At 42.5% G+C, this 17,719-nt stretch overlaps 1 protein-coding gene across 3 annotated transcripts in view; it reads right to left on the bottom strand.

Moving 5' to 3' along the window:
- Nucleotides 1-17,719, bottom strand: part of ACSL6 (acyl-CoA synthetase long chain family member 6) — a 266,763-nt gene that overhangs the window by 43,716 nt on the left and 205,328 nt on the right. For all 3 annotated transcript variants that reach the window (XM_075601127.1, XM_075601126.1, XM_075601128.1), the window contains exon 12: nt 13,088-13,222. In XM_075601127.1, the coding sequence (XP_075457242.1) occupies nt 13,088-13,222 (135 nt within the window). The remainder of the gene's footprint in view (nt 1-13,087; nt 13,223-17,719) is intronic.

Here is a 17,719-nt window from a genome sequence, read left to right as displayed (position 1 = left end):
CGAGCAAATACCCAGTATGTACCTGGCAGATACCTGGAATGCGCCGCTCCTCACCTCTGACAAGCCCCGTTGCGTTTGCCTTCCCAGCCTGGGTTCATGCCTGGCTGATGGGCGGCTTATCTGTTAAATGATAATGATTAGGATTTAATAGGCTGCAATGCTTCGCGTGTCTACCAGATGGCATAAATTCATGAATTGTAATGCAGTATATATATATATACTGTGCAGTATTGCAGCCAGCGGGAATAAAATGCTTCAATCCCTGCTTGGAAAATAACTCAATGCACTCGGGCAGAAAACAGTCACAAACCTCAATACACCCGGGTATACCCGAATTCGTGGGACTAGCCAAGCTCGAATAAAGTGTGTCGCCAGTGTAGGTTCTAGGGCCCCTGGGAATAAAGTTCTTTTTGCCCCTAGCTCCTAGGAACCCCCCCACACGATCCACACCGGGTCCAGGAATGAGAGCCCCCCGTAAGGGGTCGAGCGGAGAAGGAGGGTCGCGCCATTGACTTCAATGGCGGAGCGGAGGTCCCATTGAATCTAATGGCGGCGTGCGCCATGCATTGTCTATGGCGGCGCCGGCCATTGATTCCAATGGGGAAAAGCCGCGTGGCGTAAAAACGACTAAGTGTAAAATGATGAAAAAGGTAAGTCCATATCTCCGGTTCTGGAATGACCAGAGGGATGGGATTTGGGTGGCATGTAGCCAAGGTTCCGGCTTTAATGTATGACCCTTCCCAGCCCTCTCCGAACAACCAGGCGGAGTATGGACGAATGTAAAGTTTGTTGGATTTTCCCATCGGCTTCAATGGCGGCGGTTTCTCCATTGAAAGCCTATGGCGGGAAACCCCATTGACGGCAACGGCGGAGCCCGCCATTCAACGCTATGGCGGCGGACCCCGTTGATTCAATGGGGAAAGAGTGAAAAACAGAGATTCATTTTTTAAAGGGAAGAATCCTGTATTTTAAAAATGTGTTAAAAGTGCATTTCTGTATCTCCGGTTCTGGAGGTCGCAGAGAGTTGAAATTTGGCCAATATGTAGGGTCACTATAGGCTTTAAAAACCGGCAGATTTCGACCCACTGGACCCATCAGAACGGAACTTTTTAATATGTGAAAATATTAAAGTGTATATGGGATTTTGGATCTGCTCTGAAAATGCAGACTCCGTCTGCTATGCTAAATAGGGCAGGAAGGGCATCCTGAAGAATTAGCATAGCCCTGTGATCAAAAGTGATCAAAAGTTAACAACCCTGATTGTTTATACTAGGGCCGGAACAAAGGAAGTTGAGTGGTTTGGGAGTTTCATCCTTTACACTTACAATCTACTTCAAAGAGATTTTTCTAGCCAACTCGGCGCCTAGGGTTGAGAGTAAAGAGCTGAAATGGTATTTAAACCAGGATCAGCCCTTACTCAATTGTCTTTCGTGTCTTGGTGATTTTTGAAGATGGCTGTATGAACTGCCAGTCCAGAATTATGACTGTTTCATCATTCCATGTGAAGTGCTATATTTTGTTGTTATTTGTACTATCTTGTTGTGTTCACCGTTTTCAAGGAATAAATTATATTTTATCATATCTAAGCCTCGTTCAGTTCAACCCAGTTATATTTTTGGTGTGTATTACTAATAGCCTGTCACAAAGTTACCGTCACACCCTGTGCCAGTCGTTCCAAACCAAGACCGATTGCCACCCGGAAGTGACGCGACGGACCGCCGGAAGTGACTCGACGCATCACACCAGCAGGGGCTGAGGGCAGACAAACGAGCCACGCATCTATAGTCTTATGTGTCTATGCACATTGTGTTAATGTAAGTGTAATATTTGCTGTTTAAATATACACATCAATTGAACATAGACCACATTGATTCACCTATTGCTGTTACCCTATTGGGAAAGTGTGAGTCCCCATTTCTGTGAATACCTAGTTGTCGTTTTTATTGGAATTACTACACTATATTATTATATATATATTCTTTCCACATACAGTCATGTGAAAAAGAAAGTACACCCTCTTTGAATTCCATGGTTTTACATATCAGGACATAATAACAATCATCTGTTCCTTAGCAGGTCTAAAAATTAGGTAAATACAACTTCAGATGAACAACAACACATGACATATTACACCGTGTCATGATTTATTTAACAAAAATAAAGCCAAAATGGAGACGCTATGTGTGAAAAACTAAGTACACCCTTACTGCTTCCATAGGAATTAAGATGCTAAGTAGCAGACAGGTGCTGCTAATCAAATGCCCTTGATTAATTGATCATCAGCAAGTGTGACCGCCTCTATAAAAGCCGAAGTTTTAGCAGCTTGCTGGTCTGGAGCATTCAGGTGTGTGTTAACACAATGCCAAGGAGGAAAGACATCAGCAATGATCTTAGAGAACCAATTGTTGCTGCCCATCAATCTGGGAAGGGTTATAATGCCATTTACAAACAATTTAAAGTCCATCATTCTACAGTGAGAAAGATTATTCAAAAGTGGAAAACATTCAAGACAGTTGCCAATCTTCCCAGGAGTGGACGTCCCAGCAAATTCACCCCAGGGTAAGACCGTGCAATGCTCAGAAAAATCGCAAAATACCCAGGAGTTACATCTCAGACTCTACAGGCCTCAGTTAGCATGTTAAATGTTAAAGTTCATGACAGTACAATTAGAAAAAGACTGAACAAGTGTGGTTTGTTTGGAAGGGTTGCCAGGAGAAAGCCTCTTCTCTCTAAAAAGAACATGGCAGCATGGCTTAGGTTTGCAAAGTTGCATTTGAACAAACCATAAGACTTCTGGAACAATGTCCTTTGGATAGACGAGACCAAAGTGGAGATGTTTGGCCATAATGCACAGCGCCACATTTGGCGAAAACCAAACACAGCATATCAACACAAACACCTCATACCAACGGTCAAGCACGATGGTGGAGGGTTAATGATTTGGGCTTGTTTTGCATCCACAGGACCTGGGATCCTTGCAGTCATTGAGTCGACTATGAACTCCTCTGTATACCAAAGTATTCTAGAGTCAAATGTGAGGCCATCTGCCCGACAGCTAAAGCTTGGCCGAAATTGGGTCATGCAACAGGACAATGATCCCAAGCACACCAGCAAATCTACAGCAGAATGGCTGAAAAAGAAAAGAATTTAGGTGTTGCAATGGCCCAGTCAAAGTCCAGACCTCAACCCGATTGAAATGCTGTGGCTGGACCTTAAGAGAGCTGTGCATAAACAAATGCCCAGAAACCTCAATGAACTGAAGCAATGTTGTAAAGAAGAGTGGGCCAAAATTCCTCCACAACGATGTGAGAGACTGATAAAGTCATACAGAAAACGATTACTTCAAGTTATTGCTGCTTAAGGTGGTTCTACAAACTATTGAATCATAAGGTGTACTTAGTTTTTCACACATGGCTTCTCCATTTTGGCTTTATTTTTGTTAAATAAATCTTAACACGGTGTAATATGTCATGTGTTGTTGTTCATCTGATGTTGTATTTACCTAATTTTAAGACCTGCTAAGGAACAAATGATTGTTATTATGTCCTGATATGTAAAACCATAGAATTCAAAGAGAGTGTACTTTCTTTTTCACACAACTGTATGGTGACATCTGCGCTCCCCAAAAGCTACTTCGTACTCCCTCCCGTCGCCTGAACATCGCTAGGAAGGAGAGTTTACAGATCGCTTGTGCTAAGGCCGCGCTGCACGCCATGCGCACACGCTCTCGTAAGCAAGTGCAGTGTATAATCCCAGTCTTAGAACAAGAACCAGAAGGAGTAGGAACAAGGAAGGGTAGAAACAAGGTATAGTATAATTAAGTACAGTTTATTGGTAGTACTTATAACTCCATAGTTGCAACAATGAGCAGGATTGAAAATGCCACTCAATGCACATCTTGCCATATATGTGCACTTTGAGTTCCAGGGAGCAAACCCGCTGTGTCTCTTTAGTCTCAGATTGCTGATCTGAAGAGGAAACTTGCAATATTGAGGGACATTGACAACATTGAAAGGAATTTAGTGTTCACTGAGCAGGCCCTGGCTGGGACTAGTGGTGCAGATCGTGGAGCTGAGAGGAACATGTAGAGGTAGGTAGCTAGGTAACAGTTAGAATGGGAGGTGGTGGGAAGTGGAAGAGGCAGGCCAGTTATGAGCTGACCCCTCCCAATAGATTTGCCATATTGAGTGAAGATATTGGGAGTGCTACAGCAGGAATGGCAAGGCTGGGGGAGACAGATTCCTCTAGCAGCCAGGAGAATAGTTCCTCCCGCACAGAGGGGACACAGGATACTCAGAGACCAAGAAAGAGTGTGGTGGTAGGGGACTCCATTATTAGGAAGGTAAATAGGGCAATCTGCTGCCATGACCGCATGAACCGAACAGTTTGTTGTCTCCCGGGGCCTAGAGTTCAGAACATTGCAGATTGGGTAGACATATTGTAGGGATGGGCTAGGTCTGACCTAGCAGCCTTGGTGCACGTTGACACCAATGACAAAGTTAGAGAAAGATGGAGGGTCCTAAAATCTTCAGGGATCTAGGCCAAAAGGTTAAGGCAAGGACCTCCAAGGTAGTATTTTCTGAAATACTACCAGTGGCATGCGCAGCCCCCGGAAGACAGTCGGAGATTAGGGAGGTTAATGCATGGCAAAGAACGTGGTATAGGAAGGAGGGTTTGGGGTTTTTAGAGCACTGGGACTCCTTCTCTGAGAGGTGCAATCTCTATGGTATGGATGGATTGCACCTCAATGCACCTTCTGTGCTAGGGGGGAAAATTTTAAAAAGCTGGGAGGAGATTTTAAACTAGGATGGAGGGGGGAGGGACAAGAAACAGAGAACAAACTAAATAGAATACATAGGGATGGTAAAATAGCAAGGGGTCATGGAGGTAGAATGGGGGCAAGTGGGAGTTTGGCAAGCAGGAAGACAACCATATTAAATACAGATAATACTATAAAAATTCTAAAGACTATATCCAGTTGGAGTAGAAAGGCAGGGGCAGATAAAATAACAGTACAGAGTAAAAAAATACATGCTTGCTAATGTAAGAAGCCTGACCAATAAAATGGGTGATCTTAAATTAATAGCTACAAGGGAGCAGAATGATATCATAGGTATTACTGAAACATGGTGGGATGAAACTCATGACTGGTCAGTTAATGTAGAGGGTTATTGCATTTTTCAGAAGGATCGAGCAAATAGAAGAGGAAGTGGAGTACGTTTATATGTTAAACCGAATCTAAAACCTATTATAAGGGAAGATGTTTATGAAGGGAATGATGAAAACGTAGAGACCTTGTGGATAGAAATTAGCATTGGCGATAAAAGTACAAATAAACTGTTTGTGGGGATATGCTATAAACCATCAAATATTTGTGAGGTAGAGGAAGCCAAAATACTTTTGCAAATGGAGAAGGCATCACAACTAGGTCATGTTTGCATTATGGGTGATTTTAATTATCCAGACATAGACTGGGGCAATGAGATTAGCATTACAACAAAAGGAAACAGGTTTTTGAGGGTGCTTAAAGACCATTCCATGACCCAAATTAATGAGGAACCAACCAGGAGAGGGGCCATACTGGATTTGGTAATATCAAAAATTGTAGAAGTAATAACAAATATTCAAATCCATGAATATTTGCTTAGCAGTGATCATAACATGGTCTCATTTGAAATAATTTATCAAAAACCATATTACTTTGGTTGAACAAAGACTTTAAACTTTAGAAAGGCAGATTTAAAAAAAAACTGAGGACTAATCTACACCGGATAAATTGGGATAATGTTTTGCAGGGGAAAATGTGGAAGATAAATGGGCAGTCTTTTTAAAACATTGTAAGAACAGCACACTTATCAGTATGGACCCCTGGATAGCCTTAAATATAAAAGAAACAAGTCTAAACAAATGTGACTAAATAAACTGGTAGGGGAGGAAAGTCAAAAGAAGAGGCAGGCTTTTAGATTCTTAGGGGCCTATTCTAGTAGGTTTGATAACCAACTCATCAAGGTTTTTCAGCAATTGTCGCAAAATGTTGCTAGGTAGCAGAAAGTCTCGATGAGTTGCCAAACCCGTACGGGGAGTGCATTTTCCCGAGCATTCTCGCTCCTGGCCAAACTCGCCGAGCGGGAGCTGCCAAACGGCTCAAACTCGCATTTGTTTCTCAAATGGCGCTATTCTAGTAGCTCCCATGAGATAATCGGAGCTCTGAAATAGCGAGTTTATCACTGATCTCATCTCGCCAGCCCTAGGGTGGCGAGATGGGATCTGAGAGCAGGATTTAGAAAAAAAATGCATTTTCCCTGCATTGGCTTGAAGCCGGGAGTCTCCGGAGCCGATACACATTAATACCAGCTCTGGAGACCCCCGGCTTCAATCCTATGCTAACCGCTAAGACAATTAAGGGGTTAACTACCAGTGCCCGGTTTATTGTGTGTAGAGGGGGTGGGTGAAGGTGTACTTGGCCCATGGTGGGTGTTTTGGTCTTGCAGGGGGTTTGCGGGAGGAGATAACTCCTTCATTACCGTAGTGGTTGCTACAGCTAAGGCAATGAAGGGGTTAACTGCTTCCTCTACCCGGTAGGCATAAACACCCACCACGGGCCAAATACTCCCTTCACCCACCCCAGCTACCCATAATAAACATTAAAACACAATACACCCATTCACTGCAAGTGTGGTTACCTATGCCCGCAATGGGAGCAAAGCTAACCCCAATGGGAATGAATACCACCCCCTCTATCTCCAACAATCCCCCTCCCCAACACATACAGTACAATAATGGGCAAAATTACTATTATCCAGATCCGGATAATAGTAATTTTGCCCATTACTGTACTGTATGTGTTGGGGGAGTAGAGGGGGGGGGGTTGTTGGGGGTAGAGGAGGTGGGTAGTAAGGTTGTTGTGTTTTTTGATGTGTATTGGGGGTACAGGGATTGGGTGAAGGGGGTAGTTGCCCCAGGGTAGGGTTTGCCTCTCGGGTGGGTAGCGGGAGTGGTTAACCCCTTCAATACCATAGCAGTTCACACCGGGATGGTAGTGAAGGGGTTAACTTCTCCCACTACCTTCCTGACAGGCCTAACCACCCACCCTGGGTCAACTACTCCCTTCATCCACCTCCTCTGCCCCCTATAAACAGACCATTCAGGTTTAACCTCTTCATTGCCTCAGCGACTAGCCGCTAAGGTAATGAAGCTGTTTTATTTAAATTTGCATACTAGTTTGCGGGAGCAGGTGGTCTCCGGAGCTGAACTGCATTGATTTCAGGTCAGAGGACACCCTGCTTCCCGAGATACAGGCCCTATTATGGGGTGCCGGTATCCCCAGGCAATTTTTAAATCTCCCACATCACGTGACCGGTACATTTAAACGCATAGGAGATACTCGCACCCCATACCGGGGCCTGTATCTCGGGAAGTAGGGTTCCCCTGGACCTGAAATGAATGCGGTTCAGCCCCTGAGACCCTCTACTCCCGCACACTAGTATGCAAATTTAAATTAAAACACTGTGATCGCCTGTGAGAGCTGTGCAGGGAGAGGCAACTTTCCCTGTGCAGCTCAGATTGCGAGAAGCTCATGGGGGAGAACTTAGAAAAAATCTGAGATCACTTTGCTGCTACGTTGAGCGGTATTGGCATTTTCGTACCTCACGGTTTGAGGTGGTTTCAGATTTTTTCTGAATAACGTGGATAACACAAATGACAAACCGTTCGAGATAGCAGCAAAGTCATCCAAGCTACTAGAATGAAGTTCTTAAAGTCAGAAGGGAAGGTGTGACGGAGCGGCCTGTAGGCGAGGTCAGATAGACGCATAGACTGATTGTTTAAGGTTTTAACTGCAGTGGTTTTTATTAGACCACCAACCAAAATAATGGGTACCCTGGCCCTTTAATCAAAACAAATCATAAAACAAAATCCTATTCCCGTTAGTGAAACTACTGTCGTGGGCACCTTTATTCTAACACATACCCGGATTTATCCGGGCATTTTCGCCGTTTGTATCGGAGTTTCCCGAGCGGCGGCCGCATCATCAGATAAGCGCTAATGGCGCTTATCATTGAAAGCGCCCGAGGCGCGGGAAACCGGCCGAAAAGAAGCCGCGCGCCTCCGCGGTTTTAAAATTCCTGCGGTGGCGGCCGCATTATGATAAAGGCGGCCGCCACTGTAACTACACAAGCAGATCCCTAGCCATCCACCTGGGTAGCTATTCTACTTCCAGATCATAACAATAACAAAAGTCATATATGCCAAACGCGTTCTTATCTTTTAGGTGCTGGGGAGTCCATTCCAGGGCTCCAGGTCATTCCCTCTAGGAATTCAGGGACGTCGGTTCCGGGGAGCAGGGCTGAGTCCAGCATGAAAAATTCAATGTCCTTGGTGGGGTCCAAGCAGCCAGCGTCCTTCCTGGCTGGGAGGAAAACAATCTCTCCCCTTGCTGGGGAAAGCAGTCCTCTTTGTGCATGCAACTTCCTGTCTTATAAACCACTGCTCAATCAGGATTTATCATATCCCACCTGCATGAATCCTGAAATCCTGAAACCTCAGTTCAGTCTCCAGCCTTGTAAATGGAGTTTAACCCCTGTACTCCCTTACATACCTCCCCCCTCAGAGTGTAGCCCCACGCACACACGGCCATTCAAACGTCCCCTCCTTCTCGGGAAACAGCTCGGCCTCACTGGGAAATCTTTTGGACTCCTTTTCTTTTTCCTTGACTTCCAATTGAAGACTTTTTCCTTCTGGGTAATTACCTTCTGAACCTGTAGAACGGTGTTTCGCTACATCCTCTTTCCTGTCACTCAATATACTCTACATCCATTTAAATAGAACGTTCTATCTTTTCATATTCATCAGATAAGGATTCTTCTGGTTTGGATTCTTCACTCATACCTTTGTTTGTTATCTGTTTGGCAGCTGAAGGTTTAGCTATTGTTTGCTCAGGCGGTTTACACTTTGCAATCTCGTTTTGTATTTGAGCGGTGTCCCCAGCTCTCACTGTACCCTTATCTTCCTGGGCATTAGTCTCTGTGAGATACAGATGTTTGGGCAAGGCCAATACCTTTTCCTGTAGTGGAGACACCTGTACTTTACTGGTCGGCAGAGCCTCACTCTGTTTTACCTTTACGGCTATCTTTTCCATGGACTTCTGTGACCCCAGTGTATGTTTTAGGTTTGTAACCTTTTTCTCCAGCTTTAACTTTTTAGACTCCAACGTTTTTACTGTGGGCCAAATTTTTTTTTTAGACTCTTTCTCTCTCTGTAGCACTGTAATTTTATGTCTCAGTCTTTTGACCGCTTGTTTTTTCCCGTGATCAAGGCACTGGTGATGGCTACGGATTTCTGTAGAGAAACTTTTTCTTTCTCAAACTCTTTCTTTATTAAGGGTTCACTCTTTTCCATCTCTAGCAAGTGAGTACTGAGCTTTCCTCTTACCTCTTTCCCGGTTCCTGTGAAAGTTTGAGGTTGTCCTCCTGCAGAGCTGCAAGTTGTTGGGATGTGGATTTAGCTGCCAGTTTTAGCTCTTCCACTTCCCTTTTGAAGTTTTTCATTTTCACACAATACACTTCCAGTGCCTGGTGTAAACCAGATATCTGTTCCTTGTAGGCTGAACGGATGTGCTGATTTTCCTTGTCTAGTTTCCCAAACTCTACTTTTAGGTTTTGCTGCAAGTTCAATTCATAAGTGAAAAACCTCTGTTTCTTGAGCGCATCTTGCAGTTCTCTTCTTATGGTCTCCACCTCTTCCCGGTGCTCACTCTGGATTTGCATCGCCGTCTCCATCATATTTTGGAGCTCTGACGATTTCGTCCCCAGGGTCGCAGCAACTTCAGTTTTCCACGCATTTTTCTCCTGTGCATACTGACTTTTGGAAATGGAGCAGCCTCTCTGCTCCTCCAGCTCCCCCTCCAGTTTGTGGACCGCCTCGTGCTCCCACTCATACAGAGTTACCAGGCGTCTAAGCTCCTCCTCCAGCAAAGCTCTGGTTATGCTCAGTGTGGCCTTCAGCTCCTCGTGCTTCTCTGTGGAGACAAACTGAGTACTCAGACGCTCCTGTAGCACTTGCTGCTTCTCCTCAGCATCTGCCTGTTTCTCCTTGGCCTCTTGCAGACTCGTGCGAATACCTTGCAGCTGGCTCTGCAGCTTCTGTTCTGCTTGTGTGCGCTGCTCCAAGGTGACACATTCTCCTTGCAGTACTCTCTCTGTATTCTGCAGTGCTTGCTGCACTTCTTGCTTTTCCACGGCCAATTGTTTCTTTACCTTTTCTGCTTGGTGAAGCTTCTCATCTCCTTCACTGACCTGGTTAGTCAAATCTGAAACCTTCTCATGTAGGTTTTTCTTCTCTTCTCTTCTCTTGGGTGCTTCAGTAGTTGTCCACAGTGAAAACAGTCCATATATAATGATAGCACAGAGGAATAAGCGCCTAGCAGTGTCCATCAGGTATCCACAGAATATGGCACAATATACCGTAATATCCTCTACACAGTATATAATATACTTAATGGTAGGAGAGCAAGGTACTGTAACTTAACTCAGGGCTAAAAGCCAATTACCTGTCAGCCTCCCTCATGGGACAGTCCAGCCATTCCAAGGCATGCAATCCGTTAAAGTTGATGATCAAGAAGGGAAGTGAAGAACCGTAGCACAGCCAAAAAATTCAGTAATCCAAGGCAACTCCAAATAAAATTGATTTATTATAACGCTCTAATGGAAAACAGATAGAAAACACACCTACGTGTTTCATGCACAAGCACTTTATCAAGGTGATATAAAGCGCATTATCAAGGTGATATATGGAGTTGCCCGGGATTACTGAATTTTTTGGCTGTGCTCCGGTTCTACACTTCTCTTCTTAAAGTAAGATCAATCCTAAAAAATTCTTTAAGTACCTTATAAACAAAAAAAATAGAAAAGAACATTTAGGACCCTTTCAGTGTGAGAAGGACAGGCAAAATATTGGAGATAAGGAAAAAGCAGAGGTATTAAACAAATTCTTTGCCTCTGTATTTACTAGGGAAGAATCCATTTCAATAGTAGTGCCGCAGGGGGAAGCCACAACCTCCATATTAACGAACAATAGGTTAACTGAGGAAAAAGTTCATAGGCGCTGTAACGGTGAAGGGGTTAACCAGGTTCACTAATAAAGGTTCAACCCACTTGGTTACTCCTGATCAGTGTGTTAAGGTCCTAGAGTGTCATCTCTTGGAGCCAGATGTCATAAATGCATTACTGTGACTGTGTGCAAATTATGCGACATTAAAGATTTCTGTGTGTTTTGCCTTTCCTGGGATGCTGGGACTGGGAGATTTCTAGGCTGTAAGTTTCAGAGTGGGTTTGTCGGAGAAAGTGTTTACAGAATGTGGCTATGTATCTGGGTTCCAGAGTTAATGGATACCCCAGGAATTGGATCCGGGAATCGAGTGAGATTCTCGAATCCAGCCAAGCACATTGCTCCGGGCAAACTCTGACTCTGAAAACGCTATTACGACTCACCGCCAGGATTCCTGCTGCAGCATCTTCCAGGCAAGATAATTGGGCATGAAGGGGTTAATGTATACCTGCGATCACCCACGGGGTCCGTAGTAGACATAGGGGTCCCTAGTATAAAGAGTGGTACCCAGATACCCTGCACCTAGTATAGGGGTTCAGGGGGCACTCCAGCTAAGTAATAAAGCTGAGAGTGGTTCGTGTGTGTAAAAGTTTTAAAAGTTATTTTTCTAAAGTGTGCCAAGTATGAGTCTAGTGAATGTAGGTGATATATACACTCACTCCATCCCTGACACCAGAACAGGGACTTATATTTTACCACACATAAGACAGGACAAAGTATATTTTATTAAATGATTATATTTAATATGTATATGTACGGGTATCCTGTAAATTAACTGTGGGATTTCCAAGTCATGGATTCCGGGCAGACCAGATGGCTACCAAGCTTGGTGCCTATGGGTCAGTGAGAAGTCAGGACTTGAAAGCCTCAGGCATGCCAAGGTGTTAGAACAGGAGGGGTACTGCAGTTCTGCTTGAGTACCCACATCCTGGGCTAACACAGGGCTATCCGGCCACCATTTGCCAGAACCCAGGCTCTGTGGAGCCTGGACAGTGGAAAACACAGTATACAGACATACTGCCACACCTACACTGTTTTTAGAAAATGTGTCAGTGTTAATATCATTGGTGGTACCGTAGATAAAGAACAATGTGTTTAGTGTCATACAAATCCCTACCACAATCAGTTTCTCTGAAAAATGACACAAGGATCTTAAGTACACTTAAGCATCAATGCTGATCATAGAGTCATATCAGTACTGATGACAATAGAAGGTGCACAAAGGTAGCTTTTACATCTGCACTTATCATAAGATCATAACACTAACACATTTTCTAAAAACAGTGTAGGTGTGTATGTCTGTATACTGTGTTTTCCACGCAGGTGTAAGAGGTGTGTATAATTACCCCTACACGCTATGCCTTGTAAGTACGGATATAGGATGAAGTATCTGTCATCTAAATTAAGCATAGGTTGAACTTGATGAACGTATGTATTTTTTCAACCTCATCTACTATGTAACTATGTAACAAATGTTTGAGTGTCACTAAGCATAAATCAAGATTGTTGAATGGAAATATAAAAAAAATACCAATTTGGCCTTTATTCAAAGCTAGGGGTCAAAAATAAAGAAATAAAATCACACTACAGTGTATCAAATTTAGGTTTTCATTCAAATATTAGGTTTTCAACTCAAGCATAAATATAATTTTTCACCCAATTATTTATTCATATTTATGAATTTAAATGATGGAACATATAACCAAGACTGAACCTCCTCACTGGCGGAGGATACCTGAAACACACAATATATTTCAGACTCCTGTAGCGACAGCCACATATTACACGCTACTAAACTGTCTGGGAAGATTTCAGTTATTCACACAAGTTAAAATTATCCCTTCACAGAAGAATTTACAATCCACTCCATGCTGTTGAAGCAAGGTAACTTACAATTACATGCAAGTAACTTACAATTACATGCAAGTTCTTGTAAATATCTCGGAAAGATAACATAGGGCAAATGCAGAAAAACAAAGCTCACCTTGTCATACATTCTGTTTAATAGTCTAGGAACAACAGGAAAGATGGTTGGCCGCAATGTCTTCATGTCATCAGATAAAAGGCGAATGTCACCTTGGAAGAATCCAATTCTTCCCCCATGACAATACACCACCGACTGTTAAGAGAAGAATAGAATAGTGAAACAGTGAATTGCCAACATGTAAACAGGTTAAGCTTGTGAGTAACTTACCCAATAAATGTGAAAATGCTGCTTGTATACAGTGGTGTGAAAAAGAAAGTACACCCTCTTTGAATTCCATGGTTTTACATATCATGAGATAACAATCATCTGTTCCTTAGCAGGTCTAAAAATTAGGTAAATACAACCTCAGATGAACAACAACACATGACATATTACACTGTGTCATGATTTATTTAACAAAAATAAAGCCAAAATGGTGACGCTATGTGTGAAAAACTAAGTACACCCTTACTGCTTCCATAGGAATTAAGATGCTAAGTAGCAGACAGGTGCTGCTAATCAAATGCCCTTGATTAATTGATCATCAGCAAGTGTGACCGCCTCTATAAAAGCCGAAGTTTTAGCAGCTTGCTGGTCTGGAGCATTCAGGTGTGTGTTAACACAATGCCAAGGAGGAAAGACATCAGCAATGATCTTAGAGAAGCAATTGTTGCTGCCCATCAATCTGGGAAGGGTTATAAGGCCATTTCCAAACAATTTAAAGTCCATCATTCTACAGTGAGAAAGATTATTCAAAAGTGGAAAACATTCAAGACAGTTGCCAATCTTCCCAGGAGTGGACATCCCAGAAAATTCACCCCAAGGTCAGACCGTGCAATGCTCAGAGAAATTGCAAAATACCCCAGACTCTATAGGCCTCAATTAGCATGTTAAATGTTAAAGTTCATGACAGTACAACTAGAAAAAGACTGAACAAGTATGGTTTGTTTGGAAGGGTTGCCAGGAGAAAGCCTCTTCTCTCTAAAAAGAACATGGCAGCACGGCTTAGGTTTGCAAAGTTGCATCTGAACAAACCACAAGACTTCTGTAACAATGTCCTTTGGCCAGACGAGACCAAAGTGGAGATGTTTGGCCATAATGCACAGCGCCACGTTTGGCGAAAACTAAACACAACATATCAGCAAAAACACCTCATACCAACTGTCAAGCACGGTGGTGGGGGGGGGGTGATGATTTGGACTTGTTTTGCAGCCACAGGACCTGGGAACCTTGCAGTCATTGAGTTGACCATTAACTCCTCTGTATACCAAAGCATTCTACAGTCAAATGTGAGGCCATCTGCCCGACAGCTAAAGCTTGGCCGAAATTGGGTCATGCACCAGGACAATGATCCCAAGCACACCAGCAAATCTACAACAGAATGGCTGAAAAAGAAAAGAATCAAGGTGTTGCAATGGCCCAGTCAAAGTCCAGACCTCAACCCGATTGAAATGATCTGGCTGGACCTTAAGAGAGCTGTGCATAAACAAATGCCCACAAACCTCAATGAACTGAAGCAAAGTTGTAAAGAAGAGTGGGCCAAAATTCCTCCACAACGATGTGAGAGACTGATAAAGTCATACAGAAAACGATTACTTCAAGTTATTGCTGCTAAAGGTGGTTCTACAAGCTATTGAATCATAAGGTATACTTAGTTTTTCACACATGGCTTCTCCATTTTGGCTTTATTTTTGTTAAATAAATCATGACACGATGTAATATGTCATGTGTTGTTGTTCATCTGAGGTTGTATTTACCTAATTTTAAGACCTGCTAAGGAACAGATGATTGTTATTATGTCCTGCTATGTAAAACCATGGAATTTAAAGAGGGTGTACTTTCTTTTTCACATGACTGTAGGTATCATAAATACGGATATACATATGCTGTTTTTCCTCATCCCAAATAAGTGCCATCCTTTGAATTACATGAAGTTTAAGAAATATTTGATGGCCTTGTAATTATGCAGGACACAGACACTCCATAGCATGCACATTTACTTATGAACGTGACAGGATTACTCCTCGTTTCACAGTGCAAAGTTCTAGAAGCTGTGTTTATTTCTTGCATTCTCACGAGACATTTGGGATAGTTCACATTGCTCGAAATGTAGCAGGTTCTCCCCACAATTTAGTGAAAATGGCAGTAGATAAAAGGCCACACGACTTTGTACATTGACTTTTAAGGCACGCCTATTTTTCCTTTTGCGAAGCTTGTCGTTTTTGTATTATTTGTCAAACAAAATGGCAACTCTTGCTTGATTTGAAAACATCAGGTAAACATTGCACATCCCTGAAAAATTGTAAATTCATTGGAGATTGTGATGCGTTTCAATTGTGTAGAGCTTAGGAAAAGTCACAGGTTTCTTTCTTAAATGTACAGTAAATAAAAATACCACTTGTGGTGCATTTGCATCTCTCAGACAGGTCTGCAACCCTCTTTCCCCATTATCGCTTAGCATACAGTGCTTCCACTGCTGCCACGGATTCTGGGTAATGACATGCAAATGTAGATTTCACTGATTGCTGTTGCATGAGTTGTTTTTCCAGGAGAACATGGGAAGGCACACTTGGCAGGGCAGCTCTGAGAAAGGCCTGAAGACCATCTCCTGTGGTCCCTAAAATCAGGTAGAAGAACAAAGCCCCTGAACTCCAACAGGGCAAATAACTGACCTGACAGATGAGGAGGCCTAATGGGAGAAGCCAAACTCATGTGTATACACTGAAACAACCGTGAGGTTTTGAAATATCTGTAAACTACACATTCATCTATAAAGAAACTGCATGTTGCTCCCTTAAAAAGGTGTCAAAACCTATTGAGTCTTCATAAATCACAGAACTTAACACAGTGCCCCATAATATACACAATCATGTAACAAACAAGCAAAGTGGATGATCGTTGTCTCCTAACTGTGGCCCAAGCTGGTATCTTCTTACATAAGCAACAAAGGATAAAATAATTGGGGGGAAAAAATTATAGAATCAGGTAACTGACAATAAGAAGTATTTTGTTTCCTTTAAGTGTAGGGCCCATGAGCTTTGTTGGATCAGGATGAGAAGCATGGTCTGTTTATTGACTACCTCCATAATTCTACACTCTTTGCTCTGCTAACATATAGGGAATATGCTCTGCTATTCTGCAGTGAACGTACACTACTATTTTCCTATTACTTTTCTCCTTTTTGATCTCTGCATAATTTGGTATTATAAAAATGTTTTACCAGGAAGTAATACATTAAGAATTACCTCTCGTTTTCAAGTATGTCTCAAGTAGGTATATAGTGCCAATCAACCAGTACAAATAGCTTCTGCTTTGAAAGGTGGTAAGGTTAATCGTCAGCAATGTAGGGGTGGTTGGAAAGGCGAGTGTAATTTTTTCCCCTTTGGTACTACAGGAATAACCCTTCATTGAAGATGATACATGTTTGCTGAGATAAATGGCAAGGCCACCCAGCAACAAAGCAGATCTGGGTTTAACCCATTCAGTGGCATAAAGAAAAGTAAGGAGAACATTGAAATTGCTAGACATCGAGGATCCCACTAGTGAACTCAAAGGATAGAATGGTCCAACATATTTCAACATTGAAAGTCCACCTTATTATGTTTAGCATATTAAAACTGCAATCACACCTGATCAATTTATATTTGTATTCTATGTGTAGAGGGGGCCACCTTAAATCCAAAGATAGGTCCCATTCTGAAATCAACATATTGGGAGCCCAGCATAGATTTATGGAGGTACCCAGGTGCCAAAGAAATGGCCTGGAAAACAGCCACATTTGAACTTTCTTTAATGGAGAAAAGAAACCTGTTAAATATTTTTTTTTTTTTTTTACTTTTCATGGGTTGCAACCTTTATCAATAGAAGATAAAAGTGTCATTAGGGTACAATGCTATATGTCCTGAAAAACTTCCATTGGGAATGTGTTTTCTAACAAAGAGTTACCCATGTCATAGAATTACTTGGGAATAAAGCAATCTAACTAATCACAATCTGGTAAAATTATCGTCTGTATTTAAAAATGGTAAAGTGATTTTCAAAGGAGCTGTTAGTGTAGTTCCTGTATATTAATTCAGCAAAAATTCATACAGAGACTTCAGTGTATCTTAACTATACAATAATTATGGTTAAGTAGGGCTTAACATGAGGCATTGAGCTATGATAGCTCCCTACTGCACAAGTTAACAGATGGTGCCGTTATATCTGCCAAATGATTGCAGCTACTCCTGAAAATGACTCCTCCTGAATGTATAGTTGGCATCAAGGAAATTAAAATAGTTGTCCTTAAACTGTATACATGATTTATTTGACAATTTTCTTTCCAGGAAAGTTTACATTAACCTATACATCTACTTATGAAATGTATCAATGTAATGTCAGACTGTACAGAAAAAAGCATTATGATTGCCCCTTTTCTTGTATTAGTCATGGTGCTTCTTGCTTTTCATGTTTGGACCTTAGTAGTGTAGCAAGGCCATCCCTGACAACCATTCTGCCCTGGGGCTGGCAGTAAACCCTGGTACTATCAGGTTGCCAGTAGTTGGTATGGGGTTCCCCCCCTCACCTTTGGTAGTGCACTTGAGTGACAGCAGATGGTGGTACATCCTGTTGTAGCTGGGACAACGGAGTGCCCGCCTTCTGGATGTACTT

Source organism: Ascaphus truei, chromosome 5 (assembly GCF_040206685.1).
Source record: "Ascaphus truei isolate aAscTru1 chromosome 5, aAscTru1.hap1, whole genome shotgun sequence".
Taxonomy (NCBI): domain Eukaryota; kingdom Metazoa; phylum Chordata; class Amphibia; order Anura; family Ascaphidae; genus Ascaphus; species Ascaphus truei.
The sequence above is the reverse complement of the archived record's forward strand: the minus strand, read 5'-3'. Positions and strand labels throughout refer to the sequence as shown.